General features: G+C 37.9%; 1 protein-coding gene across 2 annotated transcripts in view; it reads left to right on the forward strand.

Annotated features, from left to right (window-relative positions):
• The window catches only part of LOC102310064 (glutamate receptor ionotropic, delta-1), a 92,194-nt gene extending 67,852 nt beyond the window's left edge, over positions 1 to 24,342 (forward strand). Inside the window, exons 7-15 of one of the 2 annotated variants that reach the window (XM_042225867.1) lie at positions 3,338 to 3,439; positions 4,947 to 5,144; positions 6,256 to 6,586; positions 8,819 to 8,957; positions 15,035 to 15,230; positions 16,655 to 16,821; positions 18,109 to 18,349; positions 22,079 to 22,217; positions 23,258 to 24,342. In XM_042225867.1, coding sequence (XP_042081801.1) covers positions 3,338 to 3,439; positions 4,947 to 5,144; positions 6,256 to 6,586; positions 8,819 to 8,957; positions 15,035 to 15,230; positions 16,655 to 16,821; positions 18,109 to 18,349; positions 22,079 to 22,217; positions 23,258 to 23,670 — 1,926 coding nt within the window. In that variant the 3' untranslated portion in view covers positions 23,671 to 24,342. The remainder of the gene's footprint in view (positions 1 to 3,337; positions 3,440 to 4,946; positions 5,145 to 6,255; positions 6,587 to 8,818; positions 8,958 to 15,034; positions 15,231 to 16,654; positions 16,822 to 18,108; positions 18,350 to 22,078; positions 22,218 to 23,257) is intronic. The other variant, XM_005934497.2, reaches the window with a different exon arrangement.
• Positions 24,343 to 27,786: the final 3,444 nt, after the last annotated feature.

The following is a 27,786-nucleotide window of genomic DNA, read 5'->3' on the forward strand; positions in this document are numbered from 1 at the left end:
TATTTTTTCACATAATTGTATTGTTGTATCATAAAAAAACTTGAAATGGGAGGTTAGTACTAAAAAGTGGTTAGTACTACCTTATTATTATGCAAAGAAACATCTATGGCTCACCTTCATATAGTATTATAATTCTCTTTGGTGTCTATTCATGAAATTAGATACAGTGTTGTCAAAAAATACATATCAATTTTAACTATTTGAAATGGTTTTACTGATTATTTTCAGCTTTATTTATGCTTCAATCTATGAATTCATACTTCAGTAGCAGCTGTGCTTTCTGTCTTCTCACATACTTGACATACACTTGACTATCAACATAGCCTCTCCTCGAGAATGAGGCAGAAATTGCGTGACATTTTCAGAGATGTGTGTGCCCTACTTGAACTTTTTATTAGAGCAAACATGTACCTCATTGTCAAATTAAAGCGTTGTTACATTTAACAAGACACTCTTAATTAAGATTTGTTTCCCTCAGCGACATCGTAATTTTCCCAGTTGTTTCTTTGTGGAATTTATTCCCCGTGAATTCTTGGATTTCCTCCCATAGACTGAATAGGGATCGGACTTCCTTCATAAGTTCATAAGATCTGCAGTCCAAAATGAAATTAGCAAAAAAATTATATTTACAAGGTGAACATTAGCCTCAGATAGAAGATTTGTTCATTCATTCAAAAGTCCTGTAACGTGTGACTAAATGCTTAGCGATGCAAAGACTTTAGAAAAAGTTAAACCCTAATCAAAGGAAGAGCTCGAAGGAGCAGGGAAAAAGTCATTTCACATTAAACAACAAAAATTAAACAACAAAAAAACATTTTTTTGTAATACATCCTCTCTTGACATAAATACCCATCCTTTTTCACTGTCACGTCCTCGGAAATTTCATCACATTTCCTTTATTTGTTGCAGACAGATTGCATTATTATGTTCTAGTAAAGCAATTTTTAACCTACAAGTGACTTTTCAAAGCTGGTAATCAAAGGCCACTGTGTGTTCATTCATTTGTTACTCTTTCAGATGCACGGAGTGTGGCTTTGCCATATATATTGTTTGTGACCTTCCTGGTGGCATGCTGGTGTGCAAAGCTCTGTGAAGTAGAAGTGTTCCTCTTTAGTGTTCTTCAGTTTACAGAGCACAGATTGCTCAGTGTTTTTCACTGAGGGCAAAGCTGCTCATGGAGAAAATAGACCCCTGTGAAGCAAGCAATGCAGACTGACATTTTGCCCCAGCACACACTTAGAAACACAAACATGCAAGCCAGTTGTATACTCCGATGATCCAAAGCATTATTACCACTTATATATGAGGCGAATAACGTCTGTCTCCCACTCAGCATGTTGGATGCGAGACAAATGGACAAATGTGAGTTTGACTGGTGCATCTCAGAAAGAAAGAGGCTTAGGGGGGTGTCTCAAAACATGAACTGGAGATAGGGTGTGGACTGATGGACTCGAACAAGTCTGATCCATCTTTGATCCATCTTTGATCCACCGTTATCCACCATGAACTTGAACAAGTTGACTATTACAGTAGAAGTGTTGAATACATGCTTTCAGAGCTATGCTCATAACCTTTGTAAGGTTCATATATTTGTAACAAAACATGATTTAATGCAAGAGATGACATTTTAGTCACGCATATGTGACTAAACACAAACAGTCATCCATGATCCTTGACTGTGCTTAGAAGTCACAATTCATTAGTGGAATCCTGCAGGAGGAGAAAACTGTTCACATACCAACAGAAGCTGGTGTGCTACAAGCATGATTCATTTCATCGATCATTTTGCAGTAAAGCTATACATAGCAATGAGAATTTGTAAACTTGCATGCTCTGCAGATGGGCTGTGAAGAACAAAAGATCCAGCTGATAATGAAATGCACTTGTGATGTTTTATCAAAGCCTCTGTGATTGCCTCAGATACTTGCTTTTTATTCACAGATGAATGCTTTTGTTGCTCCCTTATTTGTCTGCAGTAATTGTTGCTTTCTCTTGATGGTGTTGTTGTTTGTAATTTTAAGTTTGCATTTGTGAATGGTGTAAGTAACTTTTTTCTTCATTTTGTTTTTCTTATAAAACATTTAGTCAAACAGAACATTGCAAGAACAATAGACAACAGCTACAAAATAACACCTAACATAAGATTATTAACGCACACTTTCTTACACTAATATAATCATATTTTAATACTCAAACACGCCTTATGTATGTTTATATAAAACAGAGAAAGACCATTGGTGCTCACATGTTCTATGTCGCAGTTTGGACAATGATCAAACAACTGAGGAAGAGTTTCAAAATCTTTTTGATTTGAGCGCACAGATGGGCCTGGATTGCAAAGGGTCTCACTGTCTGTTCAGCATGTGACAGTTTTCTTTGGCATAACATTTGCCAGTTACATTTGTGTTCATTATAGTGTTATCATCTGCTGGCTCAGCATCCACTGAGCGAGGTTTGGTGGAATAAGCTAACTAAATGCTTAAAAACATTTAAAAAAAAAATCTTCTTTGAAATTTAAAAAAAATATAAAGCTAAAATAATGATTTAAAATAAATGTTGGAATAAAATAAAACTCATATATGCTTTACTATATTTTAAATAGACTAATCTAACAAAACTATAGTATGAGTGACTTTTGCATACTTTCTATAGCATACTGCTTTTTTAATGTTTTCGCTGGAGCTCGATGTGCTGTGGGCAAAAAAGGTCTGTTGTCTGACCGTGGGCTACCATTCTTGTCCTGTCAGCTCAAATCTCAAAGACCACTCCAAATGACACATCGGATCCTTGAGAATTCTTGTCCAGCTAGCAGCACTGATTAAGAATTTAACAAACACAGACTCACAGACGTGAGGTGTGGCTCAAAAAGTTGATAGCGTGGAATGAGAGTTTTAAAGTCAAGCAATATCTTAGACTCGAGACGCAAACTCAAAGTGATGGGTTTGAAATTCTGTTTACCTGTTTTGTTTTTATTCTCAAATTTTCCACATGATGAGCACAAAGTGCATAAAATATCCCCATCATATTCATTTTGCTTGCATCTTCATTCTTATTGCCACTTTCTTTGTGTATGTGTGCCAATACATTTGTAGTTGAAAACATAGGAATTTAATATCCAACCAGTTTACATATTAAGGTAGGCATTTGGCGACTCAGTTATGATTATCATTGCAGGGAAACAACACTATACTTCAATACAAACACTTCAGCTCTCATGCTTGGTTTTTATTCTGTTCTACCTGTAATAAATATATTACAGAGCTGTTGTTTAGAGGCTTGCTACCTGATAAGTTCTTATTTTTTCCTCATCTGTCTTATTTCTCTTTCTCCTTATTAGCTGGCAACCTGGGACTCCACTCGTGGTTTGAATGGTAGCCTAAAGGAGAATCGGATAGAAAGTGGTATGCATGGAGTAACACTCAAGATTGTAACATTACTGGTAAGTTGTGGGAGTACAGCGAATCTATTAACACTTGAACTGCGTAGGCAAATATCTGAGAAAGAAACACCAAAATATAAGCAAACAGTTAGTTTTTTCTTTTTACCCACAAATTAAGCATCAGTGTTTCTGTAGCACACACACTAGCACAGTTTTGCTGCATTTTTTTCAGATATTCATACATTAACCCTACATGTTTTTGACATTACCTGGGGTTTACATCATAAAGTTTGCTGTTGATAATTAACTGCAATTTGTGTGGCTTTTATTCTATTTTTGCAATAAATATTTTCTTTTCCAGGTTAGATCAAATGTCTCATGTGCACAGCATGAAGCAAAAACTTTATTTACATGATACACAACACTGCATATTTCTTTAAAGCTTGAATTTCAACATAAACTAAATACAACAGAACAAACAGATTAGTGAAACTTGATTCCTCAGCTAGTAAAGTCATGTTTTTAAGCTGAACCTTTTAACCGAACCTCTGCTATCACGTGCGGCAGTTTGCTAAACATTCAGCATAATATACAGAAAGGGGTACAATGAATATTTTTTTTACTCAAAATATTTATTTCAGTCATTATAATCATCATGAGAGAGGACACTGCACATTTTCTCTGTTTCAAAGTGAAATATTAAGTCGTGCTCTCTGTCTTGTCCTGAGAATGTAGCACAGCAGAAGCCTGCTAAACATCAGTCCTACACTGCAGCGGCTTTTCTTAGACCGCTTGTCATATTCTAGTAGCAAAGTCTCTAACCTTGTCCTCCCCCTCAGTCACTTCTCCACCTCCTCAGTCTCCATTTTTCCTCTTTTTCACACATGATTTACCTGCAGCTTATTCATTCACATGAGTTCAGCTAAGCTCTTTCCTGGCAGTGTCACTTAATCAAGTCATTTGCCCCAGCCCACTTAACCACCAGCACCACAACCACCCCTCCTTACCTGTCCCCCTCCTGTTTTTCTCAGCTCGCCTTAGTCCACCTTCACCCGTTTAATTCTGCCCTGACACTTTCAACCCATAAAGAAGAACCAGGAGTCGGTGCAATAAATTCAGAATAGCAATTTCCACATTGATGACCCATAGCATTTGTCATGGCGCCATGTGTTACGGGTCAACAGTTGCTAAGGAAACTATTTTATTAAGATTAAAATAGATCACCCAAAAGCTCTTCATAAAGGTGTCACCCTGCTGTTCTTAAGATGACTGATTGTGTCCTCGCTTCAGTTGCCAATCTGGCCCTTAGGGGATTTTGGTGCATTTTGATAAATGACATTCCTGTCATTAAGCACACACACACACACACACACACACACACACACACACACACACACACACACACACACACACACACACACACACACATACTCTAGTCTTTTCAAAGTTGAAGTCTAAATCCATGGCCTTGGAGATAAAATTCACACTTTTCTCAAGATTATGCTAACATGAGTAGCAGATTACCTAAAAGCTCATTTACTATATGACACAATATTGTTTCAAACAGGAAGAACCTTTTGTGATGGTGGCAGAAAATATTCTGGGCCAACCCAAGAGATACAAGGGTTTCTCCATCGACGTGCTAGATGCCCTCGCTAAGATCCTGGGCTTCAAGTATGATATCTACCAAGTTGGAGATGGGAAGTATGGCTCAGCACTCCCTAATGGATCCTGGAATGGCATGATTGGAGAGCTCATTGGCAAGGTTAGTGGGTTTTACTTTTTATCTCACTCAATCAATGTCCAGATTTCAGTCCAAATATTTTTTTCTGGGAGTCATGCCATTTTTATTTTGCTCTGAAATAGAAACCTAATAATGAGGCTTAGTAATAAAAAAAAGAAAAAGAAAGAGAGAAAGAAAGAAAGAATCAAACAAACTTTTCTTTTTGTTGTAGTCGGTGTCATCCCAGTTTGATTGAATGGGTCTGAATACTGCTGTTAGAATGGATCCCTGACAAATACTGTTATGATTCATAATAATAGTGGAATTTAAATTCAATTTAATAAAGGCAGAAGTGTATATATATTGCGCACTGTACATAGTGTCTGTATAAACTTTCTTAGAGTCTTGTATTCGGTATATGACAGCATGATACATGTTATTACTTAATTCAACTGTTTATCTGAGTGAGCTGTGTGATTTGTTAAATGCAGAAGGAACATTTTCAATGCTACAATAACACAGAATAACCATACAGACTATTCAGCAATGTAGCAGGTTAGTTATGATGGACGTTTCATGTCATCATTACAAAAGATTCTGGTTTTTCTTCTGCTGAGGGCACGAATCGGCAGAGAGAAATTGTTTAAGTGAGGACTTGAGTTGAGATGATAGCAAATTCCTGTCTCTTTTTGTTCCTGAAGATCCATTTTTAAATTGAAAATGTGGACTGAAAGAGGTTCTTGAGGTTTATCAGTGTTATTGTGAAGAATGAAAAGATGGCACATAACAAATTTCCTTCCAATTCAGCCCCTCCATTTGGAGCAGTGTCACAGAAACACCACGCTAATGGTTTGTCTAGAGAATAAGACGCAAGGTTTTCACACTGTCAGAAAGGATAATTCCTGTGTCAGTGTACATATTAGATTCAAGCTTGGAGGCCTTTTATATACACAGGCAAATGATTTTACAGACACACAAGCCAATCTAATCTCCTAAGTGTTGAGAAAAGATTCACTAATTAATGCAGGTGAAGTTAACTAGATTTGTTTCTGATACCCAACAACATATGACAGTGTAATTATCTCCTCTGTTGATTTAAAATAGAATGTTAGAAAGTTACTGAAAATGGAAACGTATTGTTCTTTGTTCACAGCGTGCTGACTTGGCAGTATCAGCAATCACCATCACGCCAGAGCGTGAGAGTGTGGTTGATTTCAGCAAACGCTACCTGGATTACTCAGTGGGAATTTTGATGCACAAGTCAGAAGAAAAGATCAACATTTTTTCTTTACTCGCACCATTTGATCTGGCAGTCTGGGCATGCATAGCTGCAGCCATCCCTGTGGTGGGCATCATGATCTTCCTGCTCAGGCGCATCCAGGCAGTGCGCTGCCAGAACAATACAGCCGGTCATCCACCACCTACCGTTTCCACTTCGCTTCAGAGTGCTATCTGGATTGTCTACGGTGCTTTTGTGCAACAAGGTGGGTAATAGAGTTTGTGTTAGTCAATGACAACATCCAAAAACAGCAATTGCACATCCTGAACAGTATTTGTCATAACAAAGAGTCAAGGCTTTGCAGGTTTTGTTCCATAGTGACTGTATGAAAACCTGTCTGTATTTAGCCTTCAGTGGCATATCAGTGAAACCCACCAGTCAGACAGTTTTGAATGTGAAACCTGACATGAAATAGAACAAGTCACGAAAAACAATTAAAATGCTTTAAGGGATTAATGACAAAAGAGCACAATGAAAAAGTCAAATCAAGTGAAGAACATATGTTAATGTCTACGTCTGTGTAGAGAAAATGCTGATTCAGTAGTGAGTCAGTCTGGGGCACAGCGCCCACCTTAGCATTTTCTAAAGGTGCCCTTGACAAAGAGAGCATCCCATCTTTAGATCTGGTGGAGATCCAGGTATGTCCGCTGTGGATAAATGACTACTTCAGCAACTGATGTTAAAGCCTCAACTGCATCTGTCAAAGTCTGGCACACTGCCCGTGAGCCTTTTTTAACCCAACACCCACTATATTTCAAGATAAGCTAAATTCCTCTCCTTTTTTCTGCCTCTCCCTCATTTCTGGCTCATGTTCCAAAGTTGCCACTTTTTGTTTGAGTCAAGTGGATTGCATTTTTTTCTTGGGGATGACGTAGGTCACTTTGATACGGATCTGACTGCTGATGCATAGTGTGCCATTGTCAGAGTGCATAAACTTGGCAATCATATCCCCCCACTGATTTTATAATGATATGCCAACACTTGGCTGGTTTTTGTTGTATGTTCGGTGCACAATGTACTATCTACGCCCAGACATGCTGGCTTTTTTTTTTTTTTTTTTGGTGTTTTTTTTTTTTTTCAAAAAAAAAAAAAAAAAAAAAAAAAAGACATGCTGACTTTTATCACTGCCTTTTTCAAGCAGGGACTACACTTCTTTTGTTCCAAAAGGAGGTCAGACCAAGGTAGGAAATTATCTGAAACTGTCTAGGAGAACAAATTAAACTAACACAATTTCCTTATGAATAAAGGGTTTAATCAATTTGTTTCTAAGATGAAAGAGACTGTACCACAGTGGACCATTGCAGTGGGGTAAAATCCAGTAAAGTTTCCAGAGCCACATTTCACATTCAGTGACCTCAACAAATCAAAGCTGTATGTAATAAAAATGACTGATGCCGCAGTGCTATGCATCTGACAAGGCCCCAGATTTTTTGGGCTTTTTTTCTTCCTTTTCCGAGATGTCATAAGGGTGCAGTTGTGTTGATGGTGACACTTTTAGACAAATATGTTTTCATTACATTTCATATTCCTGAATCATTCAGATGGCATTTCTGTGGCTTTACACTTCAAAATTAGAATTTGTGCTGACATTTTTCTCATGCACCTCAAAAGCTGTTTCAGGATTGTTTTGCAGAGAATGTGTTGGTATGACAGAAGAAATACTGATGATACCAAAGCTAATGTGATGAACCAGTCTCTTAACCTCAAGGAAAACAAGGAAAAGCCAGGATTAAAGATGTGGGTGAAAAAAGAAGGATGAATTTTAATGAGTAGCGTGTTCTTTGGGAAAATTTAAAAAAAAAAAACAGTAGCATTTCAGGGTAGATGGTTCTGAATACACAAAGCTCTCGGGAAAGTAAATTATTAAATCTTACAGTAATTATACAGAATCACCATGCAGACAGCTTCTCTGGTGTTTTATGCAAATATTAGCACAATTTTTAAGTACAATTGCTTCAGAAAATAAAAAAAATATCTTAAAATCATATTGGTAAAAAAAATAGAGTCATTACATAAGGTATTATCATATGGCTCTCTTATAATATAATCACAGTGATTGCTTTGTAAAGCAGAATCTATATATTTCAGCAGTATTATAATGTACTATAATGGGTTGCATTTTTTGATTTTTATCAGCAACATGTTTGAAAAACCTGAAACATTTTATGGGTTTGGTTTGGTTTTTTCACTACGTCTTGTTTTATTTGCGATACAGAAAAACAACCACAAATATTCTTTGAAATGAAACTCAATGTCACAAGCAATTTGAGTACAGTACTTTACTTTGAAAATTAAATTGGCCAATTTTTTGTAATTGAGGAAAGAATGACCTGATAAATCAATCATGGCAGTAGTGATTATTTGAAACCAAACCTGGTGCAAGGCAAAGACTTATTTTGTAGTTTTTAACTCTGTGCTTCTGTCTGTACCACAACAGGAAGTGACTCCATCCTGGGATCAGTGGCTCTCCGTATCGTCATGGGCAGCTGGTGGCTTTTCACCCTTATCGTGTGTTCGTCCTACACAGCAAACCTGGCAGCCTACCTCACTGTTTCACGAATGGACAACGCAGTTCGGTAAAAAAATAAACTTAAAAAAAAAAAGAGATAGATAGATAGTAAAGAAATTATGCTAATCAAAACTAGAGAGCACATAGTTGTATTCGGTATCTGTCTCTTCTTGGTAAAAAGCCCAGCACATGCATTAGCCACAATGCAGTCTGTGAAAATTGGGTGTATTTTGCTAGTAGCAGCTAAAGTGGCCTTGAGCTGCTAGCCTCAATTAGGGAACAAGGAGCAGGGACCAGAGTTCTGATAAGCTCAGGCTTTCTTACTTCACACCAATGGTCTTCAGCCCCAATTGAGCTGACTCAAGGGACATTACTAGAAGCATAACAGAGCCATGAATGGCTTCAAGCTATCTTTTTCCTATCCACATGCTTATGCTAATAAGCATCTGCGTGCTTCAATCCTAAATGCATGTCTTTGCCTATGTGTTATTTATTTGATTTATCTAAAGAGAAGCTTAATTCAAATCACATGTGGATTTTTTTATATATAAATATAATATGGGGTGATATTTTGAGGCATTAAACATTCTACAGTATTTTAATTACAGGGACATGTGCTGCTGAGTTTTAAGAATAATCTGTGTGCATGTCAGTCTACACAGTGCTTCGGTGATTTCTGACCCACTGCCTAACAAATACCCTGTCTTCAGCCAAAATTTTATTTGTCAGTGAATCCAATTTGGTCTGCTGTCTCTCCCCAAAGAATGAGCAGAGAGGCATTTGATTGCATTGGGTCCATCTTCTGTTGAACAAATAGCCACATGTGGACATATGAGTAGACGAGGCGAATGCTAAGCAGTACACAGCTCACCTGTGAAGAGATTTTGTTTGCAGGTGTGTGTGTGTGTGTGTGTGCGTGCTTCTGTTTAGAGAGACATTAATCTTTATTTGTGGTGCGTGTGTTACAGTTTAACAGAACCACACTGCAAATGATGGCACTTAAGAATTAAATTGAAGAAGAAAGTACACTGTGACCAGTTTTAAATTAAAAAAAAAAAACCTCATGACATCTGCTGTTTTCAATAGTAACACTAGGCTGTGTTGGATTCACCTTTGTGCTAATCTAAATTGACTATACTATCAGTCAAGGTAATAATAATAATAAGGGATTGCATTTATATAGCGCTTTTCAGGGCCCTCAAAGCGTTTTACGATTCCACTATTCATTCACTCTCACACACTGGTGGAGGCGAGCTACAGTTGTAGCCACAGCTGCCCTGGGGCAGACTGACAGAAGCCCCCTCTGGCCGTCACCAGTAGGCGGCAGGTGAAGTGTCTTGCACAAGCACACAATGACCGAGACTGTCCGAGCCGGGGCTCGAACCAGCAACCTTCCGGTTACAAGAGGAACTGCCAACTCTTTGAGCCACGATCGACCCGCCCAATCCAAAGTACTGTATGGATTGGATGCATGCTGCATATGTGTAAAAACTAAAAAGATTTTGATGATTACTGCCTGAGATATAGTTTTTTATCAAGCACTGGAAATGGTAATCTTGTATGGAGAAAATATAATTTCTGAAAACTACAGTTTCGCACAGTTTGGCAACACAAAGTAGCAAAACTATCAGTTTATTACACTAAATTAGCCAATTTTAAAAAATTAAATTCAAAACAATTTACTGCACTTCTCCCTTTTTCGACCTGTAAGCGTTTTAAATATGTATTTGACAATATGAATAAGTGGCTGTTTGTGACCCAGTTCCATTAACAAATTTGATCTTTTTTGGCCTGATAAACATTTGCGATAGCTGCTTACTGAGATGCAGAGGGAGAACTCAGTCTGTGTGTCATTTTCACAGATGGTATAGAAAATGTACAATGGCTCTTTAGGACAATCTCTTTTTCTCATTGATCTGGAAAAAATACAGTAGAGTGGCTTGGGAAAGAAAAGCAGTGTGTATTGTGTGGTGCAATTCTTTTTCTAGTAAGGAGACATCACTCCTGTGCAGGGAAAAGGTTTGGAATTCAGTTCTTTCAGACGCACGTTGTAAACTCAGTTTTGTGAAAAGCTGTGGAAGAGTGTTGGAAAGAGGAACGTTAATACCTTCATTTAAAGTCCTATTATTTTGGTCAGTGTAGGAACAGCTGGGTCATTAATGTCCATACAGGAATAATCCGAGAGGACTGTGAATTAGAGCAATGCTAAGCACATGCACCGTACCCTGAAAATTCCAACATTCCTCTATTTTGACAACATTGTGTAATGTGTACTAATACTCCGACGTACCTGACAGAACAGGGCTGCATATCTCCAAATGTACACAACTGAAATGTGTCCCTGCTTTGTGTTTGTCACAATGGCATTGGTAGCTTGTCCTCCAACATAAAACCAATATCCTAGCCTTGGAGTCAATGTGACTTGAATGTTATAAATCAGATGGAGTGAGGTTCAGTCCACCTTCCTTCATCTGAAAAACATTAAAGCTCAAGCTGTTGCTTTGATTCTTGGAAAAATCTGTTTTCTTTCACAAACAGGTTATGGATCTTGCCATACAGCCCAAAAAACTAGCAGCTCGGGCTTTTGCTGTCAGTGAGGTTGCATTACCCTGGATTTAGGTAATGCTGTGAATGTCCACATGGAAATGATCAGAGGAAATGACATTTAGAAAATTTCCAATAAGAGCAATGCTAAGCACACATGCATGTTTGCATTTGTCTCTCTCTGAGTGTGGGTGTGTGCATGATACATGAGTGTGGTGTAACAGGAGCAATAACTTAATCTTAAGTGAACATTTGCATTTTTAAACACTACACAACTCGTTCCTATTTGTTTACAGTGTGTCAAAATAAGCCTTTACTACGCCTGGGGACAAAGAGGTGATTTTTTTCACCCCCTGCTGTGATTTAAACCCTAATCTTATGTTCTTATCTTGAATTAGTTTGAGAGAGCAAAAGAAAAAGTGAGAGATTAGTTTAATAACTTGTGTCCCTTCAGATACCTTGTAGATTAATACTAATTAGATCAAGTTTTTTGGCTAAATTCTCTTGATTTTTATATTGTTTCAGTTTTCACTGCTTTGGCCAGTTACAGATATGTAAAGCTAACAAATCTATGCATGCATGTGTGGGGAAAAAGGAACGAAAGGAAAAGGTCTGTGTAATGTACTTCAGCCATTATATTTATTGAACAGAGGGTTCACCTTTCTGCAGTTATTACAAAAATCTAAGAGTGATGCAGTGCTTTGAAGAAAAGGTGAACCAGAAAAAGTACTTAAAATGGGCCACGATTCTTAGTACATGTAGATCATATACATATTATTAATTATTTCACCTTCTTCCATTGTTTTTTCTGTGGTATCTTAAATCTGCACCTTCATAACACACTATAGGTCACAGTGTTTATGTAGTTATGAAACTAAGATGTTAGACAAAAATCTGAATATTTAACCCAGTGCATTAAAGCTCGTAGTTTAATGTGACAGCAGAAGTTAGAGACCATGAAATATCTAATAGGTCATTTGTTTTGCTCTCACTTGCTGTTTTCCCCTTTCCACAACCACTTCCACACCATATACGCCTCCAATTAAATGGTTGAATTAGTCCTGCAGTATCAGCTCCAGATAAGCTATTGAATTCTCCGACTTCTCAGAGAATTGGAAAAAAGACGGTTAAAGCTTCAAGGGAAAAAAACATGAACAGATTTCCTTAACTTTTGTTTTTTGTAGTTATTATGAGACTTTAACAAGATATTATAACAATCTAATTTATATTAATGTTTTGTAATAATTAATAACAATGTTTTATTGCCACAACAAGTCGTGAATAATGTGCTGTCTGACTCGTGGTGCTGTAGAGCGCCCCGCTGTTGGACAAATTATGCAGTGTCAACATGACATGGTTAAAGGGTGTGTGTTCCATCTCTTCTTTAGTTTCTTATAGTCATATCAAATAGCCATCACCCCTGTCAGGTATTAATAATTGAGTTGACATATCAGCTGAATACCAATAAAGAAAATTGGCGATATGAAAACATTTTTTACATTGCATTGGCAATTGGCAAATATTTAGCTTTTTAAGTTTCAGAATTAGTCCATCTTAAAATGAAAGCTGCAAGTGGCTTTTTTCTTATTTCCTACAATCTTGAGGCAGAAACTTCTAGATCCAATAAAAAGTAGAATGCAATTTGGAGCAGGTTCTACTGGGGATTAATGACCAGCCATTGGGATGAACCCCATAATCATTCATGAATGCAGTACCCCCAAACTGATCATCATTACTGTGAATCACACTGGACTCATTGTGCTGGCAATGCTGGAGAAAGTTGTGGTATCGCACTACAGGTGTAGCTAATTTAGTTGATAAAGGGCATGATGATTAGTGATTTGCTCCAATGTGCATTAAAAAGGAAGGCAGCAGTTTTAGGTCTACTGATTTGTTGGAGTGCATTAGGGGCAAGTTAAATCTTGAATTTTAAATAGAGGGAAAAGAGAGTCCTTCTGTAAAGGACAGAAGCCAAGAGACTTATGTGGCATAATGAATGAAAGGGGAAAAGAGTGCTGATATCAGCTTGAATTAGTGTTTGCCACATTTTTTTGATTTTGCTCTACCGGGTTGCAAACACAGGAATGCTTATATCCTATTTATATAGCAATATAATAGTTAATATCTAGATTAGCAATAAAGGGACATCTAATAAATTGGAATTGTCTGTGTCACTGTTATTGTGGATAATTATAACAATACAACATTAACAAAATAATGGAATCTTGTATCTGGTTTATCATCTGATAGTAATGAAATATGAATTTGTTGTGACACATGGACAAGTGTAATTTAATAGTTTTAATGTTAAGCATTTGTTCATGCATGTTTCTTGAATTAATACCAGAAGTATTTCATACATCGGGGATTTCTTGCATCATGCATGTGTGGAGAAATAGTGGAGCATGATTTTACAAGCTAACATACAGTTAGTTGTAGCAACTTTGCTGGATGCAAACCTTAAGCCCATCTATGTTATTTATCATCATAACACACTTTATGTGAGTAGTTTATGACAGAAAAGGTATCCTTTGAAAACTAAACATTTTACCACAAGCATAGCCATCATAAAATAAAGTACAGCCCCTTTCAAGGTTTCATCTTTTTCTGTATCGGGACATACAACAAATAATCTGGTCCTAGGCATGTCTTCAAATTAGTTACATGTAACTTCAGATGAAATACAAAACATGACAAATAAACGATGTCATTATTTATCTAAAAAATTAAGCCACGATTCAGAAGCAGTGTGTGAAAAACTTAAGCGCACCTTAAGAGGGCAATTAGCAGCCAATTGCTGCTAATGAAATACACTTGATTAGTTGAGCCTCACAAGTGTGGCCACCTCTATGGAGCAGAAAAAAAAAGTTTTATAGAAGTTTTGGCAGTTTGCTGCTTGGGAGCTTTCAGCTATTGTGATGCTGTTTCCATCAAAACCAATCATTTGTGAAAGTTTATTCACAAGAGGAAAACATTCAAGACAGTTGCCACTCTTTCCAGGACTGGATATCACAAGTGTAGCGCAAATCTACAACAAAATTGATAAAAAAAAAAAAAAAACCAGAACGACAATGCATAATGCTTCCTCCAAAACCATTACTTAAAGTTAAGGCTAGTAAAAGTCGTGTTGCAAGCTACTGAATCATGTGATGTAGTGATGCATTTTGGCCTAATTTTTGTTAAATAAATAAATTGCGTTGATCAAAACAGCCCTGATCCATCGAGACACGGAGTCCACTAGACTCCTGAAGGTGTGCTGTAGTATCTGCAGCCAAGATGTTAGCAGCACATTCTTTCTATCAGTTGAGACTTGAGATCCATGGATCTGACTTCTTTGTCCAGCACATTCCACAGATGCTCGACTGGATTGAGAGCTGAGTAATCCAAGTCAGTATCTCAAACACTTTGCTGGGCTTTTACAGATATCCCCTATAGATATCCAATATTTTTGCTTTTTATCTGTTGGTAAATAAAACCTCATGTTAACGTTAAGTAACATTAATGCTAATGTTATAATGTTTCAATTATCATGACAGTTACTGTATGTTTTCTTCTTTTATCTTTAAACAAAGCAAGTAATTCACTCATGTGACCATGCAGATCATTCCAGGACCTGTCCAAGCAGGTGGACCTAGTTTATGGGACGGTGAGAGACTCGGCTGTGTACGAGTATTTTAGGGCCAAAGGCACCAACCCTCTGGAGCAGGACAGCACATATGCTGAACTGTGGAAAGTCATCAACAAAAACAATGGCTTTGAGAACTCTGTATCCAGCCCTTCAGAGGGTATCAAGAAGGTGAGTATTTATTTTTATCTTCATGAACAAAATGTTCAATTTCAAGGGGGAAAGAGCATTTTGTCTCTAAGAAAAAAAAAGATGTTCTGTAAAAGTTTGCTTTACACAGGACGATGTTTTAACAATGCCTTAGCAATCTAACAGTTCATTTCAGGTCACCCTCAAAAAGGAAATGTATGCACAGCAAAATATTGACAAGAAGCAGGCATTGAAGGGGGATTTGTCTAGCCGCAAAAGAATAAATGAATTAATTAAAAACATCTGTAATGTCTTCAGCTCAATAAGGGATTGTCTTGCAATTCACTGCATTTTTTATCTCACACCACCGTGTAGGAACAAGCTGAGAATTAGTTAAAACAAATGCATGTCTGACTAACAGAAGCATGGAGGTAAAAAGTGATTCTTTTAATCTAACAAATTGCAAAGTTTTTCTAATTGTTCCCACAAACTGCCTGTGTGGCTAAATGAATAGTTTGTGCATTTTGTCATCTCGTTCTTTAACCCAGACACTAGACAATAATAATTAGATAATTTACAGTGGGGTCTGACATGTGCACTTGACACAAAACAGCTTTATTATTTGAGCTGATAATTGGATCGAGTGTAATCAGGCCAGGCAATGCAAGGATGCGTACATCACAGGAAAACTAGTCTCAGTTTAATTTGACGAGAGAAAGCAATTTTAGTCTGTTACTGATTTACTGCATTGCTCTTCATTCTTAAACAAAATACTGCAGTTTTTATATATGTGTACATATATAAATATATAACCATAGTTTGATTGGAATGTGTGTATGCATAACCCAGTGGCTCTTTGTGTTGTTCATCTTAATTTATTACAGGGACAGTCTTTCTCTGGAAGATGTAGGATGTAGGACACCACAGGAGGCAAAAGTCAGGACTGTGTACAAAACAATGAATACATAAATAAAAATCCATACAGATTCAGCTGTGGCTCTTCTACATTTTCTACACAGTGATTTTCAAACTCCAGCTTATGATTGGGTGTCTCAAAATGTGTTATTAGGTGAAGATTGCAAATCCAGAAAAAAAGAATAAGGAATATTTGTTTTTTTCATAAGGTTTTCAGTGTTTAGTGTGAGTGGGCAAATGTGCAGTAATTTCTATGCAAATATTTAGCTCCAGTGTTCGGACTGCTCATTGCTTTGTCTGAGTAAAATATCCTCCTGTGCGCTTCTCCAGTAAAATAGTCTACTCTTAACCTCAAAAGAAGCGTAATGCAAATTGCATTTACACTGTATCTAATCAGTTTTTGTTTGTTTATACAAAGCATTCTCGATCGCTGATGATTAAAGAAAATGTTTTTAAAAGTCATTTAAGATTTCTCCACTAAGCAGTTAAGCATGTCTTTATGTAATTACCACGTGCGTCTCTTTTTGTGTTTGTGATGGAAACTTTTGCAGGCGAAGCGAGAGTCATATGCGTTTCTGTGGGACATGGCAGTGGTAGAGTATGCTGCCCTGACAGACGATGACTGCACGTTAACTATAGCGGGAAACAGCATGAGCACCAGAGGCTATGGCATGGCCCTGCAGCACGGCAGTCCTTACAGAGACATTTTCTCACAGAAGTATGTATACGATGCATTTTTACAGCAGAGAAGCCAATGATGCAATAATGCTGTAACATCTAACGTGTTCAGTACCTTAAAACTTCATTTTTATTGGTCTGGGCATCAGTTCTTTTGGTTATGGTAGAGGTTTATTCATAATATACTCATCTTCATTTAAGGGATTATTCTAAATAGATGATCAAACTAATTGTGCATATTTCTTACGTGGACAACTATGGCAAGTGTAGCAGAGCAAGGTTGAATTGCAAAGTTGGTCTCTATACTGTTGGCCTCTATCTGAAGCATATTTTTACTATTTGTCTGTTGCATTTGGCTCAAGGACAGACAAGTAATTTCATGTCTTAAAATTTGAAAGCAGGGCAGGAAACTTTCTCCCCAGGAATAAAAACGCTCCCGACTTCCATGGCACTCTCTGTTTGTCAATGAAAATTAATATTTAATTAGATGTGAAAACATGAACTCTCGACAAGCACCAACTCAAAAAGAAAGACTGATTAATCTGCCACAAACAGTGCTTCAGTGAAAGATGGGAATATTTGAACATAGGGTGAGGCTGAGACACTTCATGAGTATAAAAGTATATAAATAACTCTGGCAGTATATCTGCTTATGCCTTTTTGCAATGAATGAATGTGTAGGCTTCTGCAAAATGCATAAATGTCAGTCACTGTTGAACAGTTTGAGTAATGACTGTGCAAAAAGTTAACTGTTCCAGTGGGACACCCTAACTGCTTCGCCTGTGTTTGTGATCAGCCATCATCATTCTCCCCAGCATACATCTATTCCTTACCCTGTAATTCGTGCACTAACTAATGGGCCAACTCTCGTATTTGATCATCTTTGTTTCTGTGCTTATACGGTTTGATATGATACTGATTACTCCTAAGCTCTGATTTTCTTTGCTTCATTTTTATAGAACCGAACTTTTGATTCTTGATTACAATCAGTGTCACATCTTGCGCTCTGTAAACTAAGAACTGCAGTGTTTAATAGCTTTACCCTCTATGGGATTTTAATGAGGTTACAATGAAATGCTAATACATGCAATACATTAACCATGTTTTGTTTTATGTTATTTACTCTCGTTTCGTGAGCTACACAATATCGTTGAATTATTGTTACATGATAATATTGTGGTGAAAATTCTCTGCTCTTCTGCCTTTATCATTCTGTTACCTAGGACTTAATCAGAATCAGTGTTAGCAAAGGATTTGTCTTGTGGTTATTACATGAAGATTTCCACCTACTGTGTTGAAAGAACTACTTAGTCTTTTCTCTGAGCAGGATTTTGGAGCTTCAAGAAAAGGGGGATCTTGACATCTTGAAGCAGAAGTGGTGGCCAAAGAAAGGTCGTTGTGACCTGCAGAGCCACACAGAAGCCCAGCCAGAGGGACGGGCGCTGCGTCTCCACAGTTTTGCCGGCGTCTTCTGCATCCTTGCCGCAGGGTTGCTACTGGCCCTCCTAGTAGCTGCACTGGAGACGTGGTGGAACAGCAACCACTGCCGACGAGAGCAGCCCAAAGAGGTGACCACTGACAACTCGTCGGGCCAGGGCCCAGGCCCAGGCCTTCTAACCCAGAACCTGGCCATGGTGGCCACCACGGGTCCCCCTGCCCCACCAAGGCCCCGGTCGAGACCCAGACCCCCGGGCCCCCCGGTCCTGCCCAGAGATGCCACTGCCACACTCTACTTTATGGATCCAGCAGGCGCTGACACCAGCCCCGATTTAGTAGAGCTGCAGTACACCCAGTTATAATAGGTGTGCCCCTGATGATAGTCCAGACATCATGTGATCAATCTACTCATTCCTTCTCATGTTGGGAGAGAGGTTGGGGTGCTTTGTAAGGGACTTCTCTGAGGCTTCTCTCTCATGCTGACACAAAGAATCCTTAATTGCCAAAAAAAATTAAAAATCCGTCACTGGTGCTCACATGAGAGACCCGCAGTGAAAAGATAACATGCAAATTTAATACCACATACTGAAATTGTACTTCTGAGTCGATAAGTGCTTCAGTTGTACAATAGCTCTCTTTAGCTAATCCATTCAAGTCTTAATGCTTTAGAGCTCAGACTTTATCTTGCTGCTGTCGACTGGGCAGCCCCTCTGCATGAGGCGTCCAGACAACTAAGGCTTGACATGGATCCCTAAACTAAAGTGTGAGCAAATGCAGATAGTAAAGAATCTGAGCCTTGACCTGCCTGTTTGACTTGACAGTCCAACAATACTGGATGAGAATACCCATTTAAGACCCAGTCCTGCCCTGGAAAACACACAGTAAATCAAACTCCATCCAAGCTGCTTTTTGGTGCATATGAGAGTTTGAGTTACTGCTGATGATTTCTATTTCACAGTCTTTGTGTGTACAGCAGTAGCTGCTCTCTTAATAACCACATATTGCTGTCATGTGAGATTCATTACACAAACATCGCTGCCATTATTTAAAAAGACAAGATGTGCTAACTCTAATCGTGGTTGTGTGCTTTATTGCTGTTGATATGTTGGAAAGATGTTTCCACCCAAAATCTTTTGACTGTAAAACACACACGCTCTGTAGTCTTGAAATGTGACTGTGTGGAAATTTAAGGCAGAAAGAAAGAAGCACATAAAGATGCTGGGCAGCATCTCCGATGTATAGGGAGCAGTAAATAAAGAATCGTAGCAGTTCAAGGAGATTTCTAGAGGCTTGTATTTCCTACTCCAATTGCGCATGCAAATGCAACAGTTTACAACTCATTCAAAACCTGTTACATGTATGCAGGTAACAGTGAGGTGGGAAAGGTGCAGACAAATTATTTTAATAAATTTACTATTCTGTAACACAGTTGAAACTGAAACAAACAGGAGGACAAATTAAAGAAACAAGAACTGTTGACAATAATAAAAAGTAAAATGTACTCTCACAACTGGTACAGTCCAGGAAAACAAACAAACAAACCAAAAAAATGGCCATAAAATGAGCTAGCATTTTATGACAGTAGAGTATGATATCATGAACACAGGATTGGCTACAGCAGTAATGAACAGCAGGACGCAAAGAACAAAATCTTATCTATAGGACCCAAACTGCTTCTTAAGATAAGTGACAGCATGTCTCACAGCTCCCTTCTAGACTGCGAAAAGCATGTAGTTTTTCTTGGTTTCACATGGATTCAATGATGGCAGGTTTTCATGGCAGAACAAAAAAGTAACTAATAAGTACCCAAATGGTGAAGTAGTTGATCCAAACCAAACACAGTGAGGATTTTTGTGTTTGCGCTTCACAAATATTAGTTTTGCCGTTTTTAGAACATAATTGGATTGGCTTTCGAGTTTTAAAATCTTTCCAAGATTTAACATTATGTCAAGTTGTATAATTCACTTAAACTTTCTGGTATTTGTTAGATTAAACTACTAAAACAAATATGATGTTTACCTTGAGATGTGGTTAAAAAAATCCGCTCAGCAGTCATGAAATCAAGCTGACCACTGCACAAACTTTAATTGCCTTTCATGCCTAGAGGGAGTGATTAAAATTCAAAAGACTTGGGTGGACTATTACTTTATATTCTAAATTGTTTTAAGCAGTGCTCTGTGGCCCCATGACAGCATTAGAATACAATATGTGGGCATTATGACAGCCATTTAAAGCAAAACTCTGCTGCAAGCCTGAACACACCGGCCAATTAGTTTGACATTATGGAAATACACTTAATTGCTTAGTTGTCAATAATTACAGAAACGTGATGGCACAACAATTTTCCTTTAAAAATGAAAAATTCCTTTCTTTTAGAACACAGGTTAGCTACAGAAAAAACAGCGAGTCTTGGCTTACTCTCATTTCTGCTCATATGTGCAAAATCACATTTGGATTCATCAAACATTTGCACCAGGTACTGTGCATATGTCAGTGAATCAGGGTCAGTCTAATGCCACAGGATCGTGCTCACTACATGCACTCTGCATACTGCCGCACACCAGTTTCTTCATGTAGGTAAACATAGTTAACATCGAGGTGAACAATGGAGAATGGGATGTAGTTGTTTTAAGAAAAAGCGTCACCTCTAAGGCAAAAGTCTAATAACAATTAAATACTGAATTAATACATGAAATTAAAAAAATCTTCTAGCCATGCAGTTTTCAATACTAAATTACTGACCAAATAGATCAAATAAGTCTTGTTTATTTCAGTCACACGATGCCAAATTATATTCTTTAACATCCTCTTGGATATGGCATCTATATTAAAAAGAATCTGGTCTGTACTACAAAGCAAGTTTAGAGGTTTAGCAACATAACAGAGGTTTTAACCTGGGTTTTTATTGTTATAAAGGCCATTTACTTCTTACTTGGCAACTTACGTAGCACACCTAACCTGCTGAATAACAGGTTATATTCATAATAAGTTCACCACCTACTCATCAATCACTTCTCTAAAAAATAGTGTGTCCATTCCTGGGAAAGTTGGACCTCAGTGTGCAGGCAGTAAAAAAAACCCAAGTTTAGTAATTTCTGGTTTTATATAAAACTTGCATAGCAACACTTACGCTTTTGAGCTGTTTTTGTTATATAATTTTTTTTACTTGCTCTTAGACCTTTTAATGACAGGGGGGCTGTAGCTTCAAATAATAGGGCTTTACTTTTATTCACATAAAAAAAACCCTGAAATAATAGAATATTATGCAGTTGTAGTTATATGTTTGTCAGGCTTTTCTCAACCCTTGTCTTAATAATAGAGGTGTGAGCCTGATAAGTTTATTAATTTACACAGTCGGCATCTATGTCACATTTTTCCAGTCTGACAAAAATGTTTTGAGCACACAAATATCCATACAGCTCTGCTATCGCACACACAAACACACCCTGCTGCTTACAGCAGCTGCGCTCATTTAAGCCTGAATTATATGTTTAACCACTTTGTATTTTTCTAAAATTGTAGTTTGATTGCCATAAAAATAATACTAAAAATGATAATAATTATTATTATCATAAAATTGTTATTACAGTGTTGCCTTACGATACAAAATTAAAAACAAGATCAATTATAAAAACACAATTTATGCATTTCTCCTGCAGGTAGACCTGTTTATGTTTCTAATTACCAACACTGACACCTGTCTCATCTAACTTTCAGAAAATATATCAATAAGAGTATTTCCACAAATTGTCAAACTATTCCTTTTATTAGCCAAGTAGTAATTTATTACAATTATATGTCAATGTCCGGATTCACGGGGATCATTTTGGTTATGTATCGTTGTCTATGGTCTCCAGCAGGTGACTAAGGATTACGCTCTGCAAAGGGTTTCTGGATCATTGACATATAATGACATAACAAGCTCCTTACCAGAAGGGAGGCGGGACATTTGGACTGACAGAGAGACAGACTGGGAGGAGGCCGTGGCTCTTGACACAGGTCAGGAGAGGCCTGACACACTGTACTGGATGGTCATTGGCTGTGACAGGGCGAAAGGGCGGGGCATGGGGCCCGACAGGGGTAGATTGTAGTTGCTTCATCCGTCATATCACCCCCATGGTCTCTCCTGCTATTTGCCTGTCTAGTTTTGTCTGTCATCAGTCTGCCTCAACTTAAATGGGTGCATGATTATAGATTAACATTCGAAAGCAAGCATGAAAACCTTTTTTAGAAAATGTGTGTCTGATAAACAGTTATGTGCTTATTTGGCTTCTCTCTCCCCAGTCCCATATGTATGTTCCCCGTCTAAAAAAAAAGGAATATTTGAAAAATTCTTCAAAGTAATGTGGCTTACTTCAATTAACTGACATTACCTAATTTGTCTCCATTTACACTTTAGTGTCTCACATAGTTTGTGCATCCATTAGAGCCTGTCTTGTTAACAGCTGATTTTTTTCATGCCAGAGTCACCTCCTGCAGATGTGTGTTCACGTAATTGTGCAAAAAATTTAAACACTTCTGCATGAAGTGACAATTTCCTTTAAGTCCGTGTCAGTGAAGTGGAGGCGTTACCTTTTATGACACCATATTTAAGATTTACTATTTGAAAGTAATGTCTTTCAAGATGTCAGCTGCTTAAAAATTTGAGTACATTTTTAATTCATGCTCTGGTTTCTTGAATGATGCTGAAATAAGCCAGTGTGTCATTTCAGCATCCTTCAGAGTCATATAAACATTATTAGATGTGTGTTAGGCTTGTGTAATTGATGATAGAATAGACTACATTGCATGTATTGAAGATTACTAACTACAAAGCTTATGATGAAAGGACTATTATAACCTGTCTTTCTCTGTCTTCTTTCACTCTCTATCCTCTTCTCATTTCTTCTTTTAATCTTTTAACCCCTTTTCACTTTGCATTCATTTTCACTTGTTTTTTTTATCACACTCCTCTTTGATTACATTCATGCTCTCCTCTACTGCCTTCTTTTATTCTATGCACGCTCTTTGGCTCTGCCTTCCTTTCAATCTATTTTTAGGACAAAGAAGTGAACCTGGAACAGGTCCACCAACGTTTGAACAGCCTCCTGGACGAGGACTTAGCCCACAAGCAGCTGCCAGGTCAGTCTATAGAGATCTCTGCCCTGGACATTGGCAGCATGCAACCCAGCCAGTCTCTGGAGGCTTTGTCTGTTCGGGATTACCCAGCCCATCGCGGACCACCGCCACTCTCTGTGACCACCTTCCTCCAGGAGGGTCATGGGGCAGGAAGGACACTGGGCGCGTCCGCTGGCAGGACCTTGCCCCTGCCCCTGAGCAGTGCCACCATGCCCTCTATTCGCTGCAAACACAGGGCACCCAACGGAGGGCTCTTCCGGCAGAGCCCAGTCAAGACACCCATGCCAATGTCCTACCAACCAGTGCCAGGAGGACCCATCCCAGAAGCCAGTGAGGCCAGCCACGGGACATCCATTTAAGCAAGCCGAACATTCACAGACACTCGAGCTCAAACAGAATAGCGAAGAGCTAAACAGAGTGCCGGCCGTGTGACGAGCTATAAATAAAATGCTAAAAAAAGGATTTTTACTACCAATGAGACAACACACGAAAAGACACAAAGACTTTAATGTACATATTTGTAAGTACAAAGCGAGAGAAGCAACATTAAAAAGTGTATTTTGAATATTCTCAACAGTTGAGTTTAAAAAACAAAAAAGTATTAAAAAATGACTGAATGGCTTTGTAAATTTTGTTCTAAATGAATAAAGGTGACAATTCTTTGTGGTTGTTTTCTAAGTGCCAAGTTCAAAGATGTTTTCTTTCAGATCATTAACTGAATGTACTGTGAGAATTCATGACAGACATTTCACACTTAAAACACAATGGAAGAACTGATTTGTTTCATATGAAAAAAATAAAAAGTATAATACAAAAACATCCAGATTTGCGTTTGAATATATTATTGGAATATCATTGTCACATTGTCTGTATGTTTAAGTGATCACTGACAGAATTGTGCTTAATGGAAAAAATACTGAAGAACTAGAAACAATAAATTAGTTTTTAGATCAATATTATCATTATTTTATTTACTGGATTTTTCCATAAAATAAACTGGATTTAAGAAAAACTATCTGCAGTAATTTATACTTGACGGGATAGTGTTCACCCTTTTTTGTGTGTATGTAGAAAGACAGTCAAGTCAGATACCGGGTTAAAGATGTGCAGGTACAAGCTAAAGTGTCTTAAATAGTAAACCATGTGTGATATTTGCTCATTCGATGTGTAGATGTTGCGCCTGCGGTCTACCTGAACAAATAGCGTTGAGTTCAACCAGTATGCGGCGATAAGGCTAAAAGAGAAAACGTAAATATTATATTGGCAGCCTTGTGAATCTTTCATTTTCCAGGCATAATCTTATTCCCATAACATGGAATTGAAATAAGCAGCAACAGATAAACTTGGTAAATTATGGCATTTTTGCCAGTTTCAAGAACTACCCGCATATACAGATGTAATGTAAAAATTGTGTTTTCATAATAAAAAACAATTACTAAACTTTGCAATTCCCCAAGTGCACAAAGTTACAGGATACCTTACAAAAGTGGGTCCAGCAGACTCCTTCATAATGTCCTCCCGATTTCCATACACCTGTGGTCCTCAGGGGTCAACAATGTTCCCACTTCATTTGACTGTTTTTTTAAAGTATAAATTGTCAATCAATTCAGTGTTACATCTTAGTTTTACTTAAGACCAACACATTAACACAAAATTTACCCTACATTATACATTTTAGGGCCACCAGGCCTTGTCTACATAAAGTACACTCAGTTTTTGAGCGAAAATAAAACGAGACAATAAAATATTTAATTGTTTAGATAATTTTGACTTTTTGTCTAACTACAGAGTGCTGTATGTTGAACTTTAGTAAGAAAGGGGTTTTTTTTTAAAGCCCCTCAGGGGTCAAAAATGTCCCCATCTGGTTTGATTGACACTTAATTAATATGAAGTGGATTTTTTCCCCCACTTTTAATTAAAACTTAATTCAAACATTTTGACACTATTTCTTTATTCCATTTTAAATTTAAGTCTGATAAAACCTAATTTAAATGAACTTTTCCTTTGTCTTGGGGTAAAAATAAATAAATTAAATCATCAGTTATTGTGATTATCATTTCACAACCAGAGTTGGTTGCTTTAACAGTAAACAAGTTGTTACAGGTGATTGTTTTCTTTTGGAAACCTTCTGCAATGTTAGGGACAACTCGCGTGTCCTGACTGCAGGCCAGATGGTTTGCCATCATACACTAGCATGTTCCATTTACAGCTGGACCTGGCATCACATACTGCTCATGTTTTTATCTCATAGTTCCCCGGTTGGGATGTTCTGTTGGAATGGACAGAATCCTCTGAAGGGGACTAGGCGCTCACACACAGTCACATCAGTACCTGGATCTTACATCAACAGCAGGAGAAACACCCACTTGTTCCAAACTCCTCAAATGGGAGCACGCTTGTGTCATGAACGACGATCATCTATTGTGTCTTTATCAAGAAATCATATCCTTTTTGCGATTCTGTGATTAATCTTGTGTCAGCTTGAAAACTTCTCTACCAGACTCAGGATGTCATAAACTGGCTGTAGCAACTTTACTGGATGCACAGCAGTAAGAATCAACACACCCACATATGCCTACAGCTGCATTCGATCCATTATTCTTCCTCTCTTGTTGCCCCTCTTTGTTTGTCATTGCGTTGGCTGTAGAGCAGGTCATCTACTAATTGGATGGTTGTTGGTTCAATCTCTGTGTGCTCTAGTCTGGAGTTCTTACCAAGGTGCCCTTGGGCAACTTACTGAACCCCAACTTGGTCTCTGATGCATCCATTGGCATTTGAACGTTAAAAAGCAGAATACAAGCAGAATACATGGTGTATAATGTTTCCAGTGCTCGAGTAGAAAAGCCACTGAAGGAGTATGGGACCTGGCATATGTGCTTGGACCATGATAGATTGTCTTTCTCTGTGGCACATGGGAGAGTCATGCATTGTCTGTCACTGGGAAGGATAGAAGACCAGATCAGTGTTTCCTCACGTTACTGCAAATATTCCTCCGTCTCAGCTGACTCCTCTTTCCTGCTTGATTCTTTGTCTTCATCATAATTGAAATGGAAGATGTGTAGTCCTCTGACACATCTTCTATTTCAGTTTCACATTCTGAAAATTCAAGAAACTTCAAGAAGCCCAGTCACTTTCTTTCCAAGCTCCTCAGACTACCATGTCCTGGATGCCTGAGAACCTACTTGAACATTGTTCAGATTCTTCATCACTTTCCTTCACTTCATAGCCTTCTTCCACTTCTGCAGGTGGGTGATGTGCTTTGTCAGAGAAAGGGTAGCATGTGATCTAAATATTGACAATATTTTCTCTATCTTCTAACCCTGGATCTTCCTGAACATTGATTCTTCCTTCTGATTATACTAGATGACAATATATGCATTGTTCTACTGGTCATTGCTCTGCACAACATGGTAAAAAAAAAGTATGCTCACAAGCCTCCAGTGCAATGGAGGTTTGTGAGAATACTTTTTGTGTATATTATTGTAGGGTCTACCTTACAATATGAAGCACCTTGATGCAACTGTTGTTGTGATTTGGCGCTGTATAAATAAAATTTAATTGAATATAGAGCACCTGCCTCCTCATTGTGCTGCCTGCTGTTGTTGTTGTGGTTGTTATGACCATTGCTTGACCCCACACATCAGTGATACAAGATCAAAGATGTTTGAAAGCAGTATGGTGTGAAAATATGGGCCTTTGCAACACTTATTCCAATCATGCATAGCATAGTAATGAATAACTTATGTTATTTTCAGACCATTTGATGAATAAAGAACACATTTTTGATAGCAAAAGATTTCTTTAGAGGACAAAAATGACCCAAGGGCAACACAAGGGTAAAACAAATGTCAGGTACTTGCAGCATTTTCAAGCATGCTTATAACTTTACCTGATAACAGAATAACCTTATGTCTTTTCCATTCAACTCCATGATTTTCCCCGTAGCTGCTTTGATCCTTTCAATGCTCATATCAAGGCTGCCGGCTCGTGGATGGCTATGACCTCTGGATAGCTTTGTACACTTTGCCTTTATTACCTTCTTTATAATGACCATGTTCAGCTGGGTGACAGTGATTTAAGTGTCTGATTAGGTTTGATGTTACAAATGTTTTTCTAGTTGTTCCCCCCGAGTTTACTTTGGCAAACTGTGTCTTACTCACTCACAGTGAAGCTCACTAATGACCACGGCCACATGCTCATAGCCTGTGGCTGGGAGTGCGGTGACTCTTTTTCAAATACAGCTTATTGCTGATATCTATTATAGTATATAAGAGTGGTGATCCCTGTTCTAATCTTGCAGACTCATAAAGGAACTTCCAGCAAGTCTGTTGTTTCGACCTCAAGCATCAATTTCCACTAAACCAAGCAAACCAGGCTTTTATAAGAACAAACTGGGTGAAAATAGTCTTCTAAAAAAAGCAATGTGATATTTCTTGTTTGAATTTTGAAT

Source organism: Haplochromis burtoni, unplaced genomic scaffold (assembly GCF_018398535.1).
Source record: "Haplochromis burtoni strain Fernald_Lab_line unplaced genomic scaffold, NCSU_Asbu1 Contig_186, whole genome shotgun sequence".
Lineage (NCBI taxonomy): Eukaryota > Metazoa > Chordata > Actinopteri > Cichliformes > Cichlidae > Haplochromis > Haplochromis burtoni.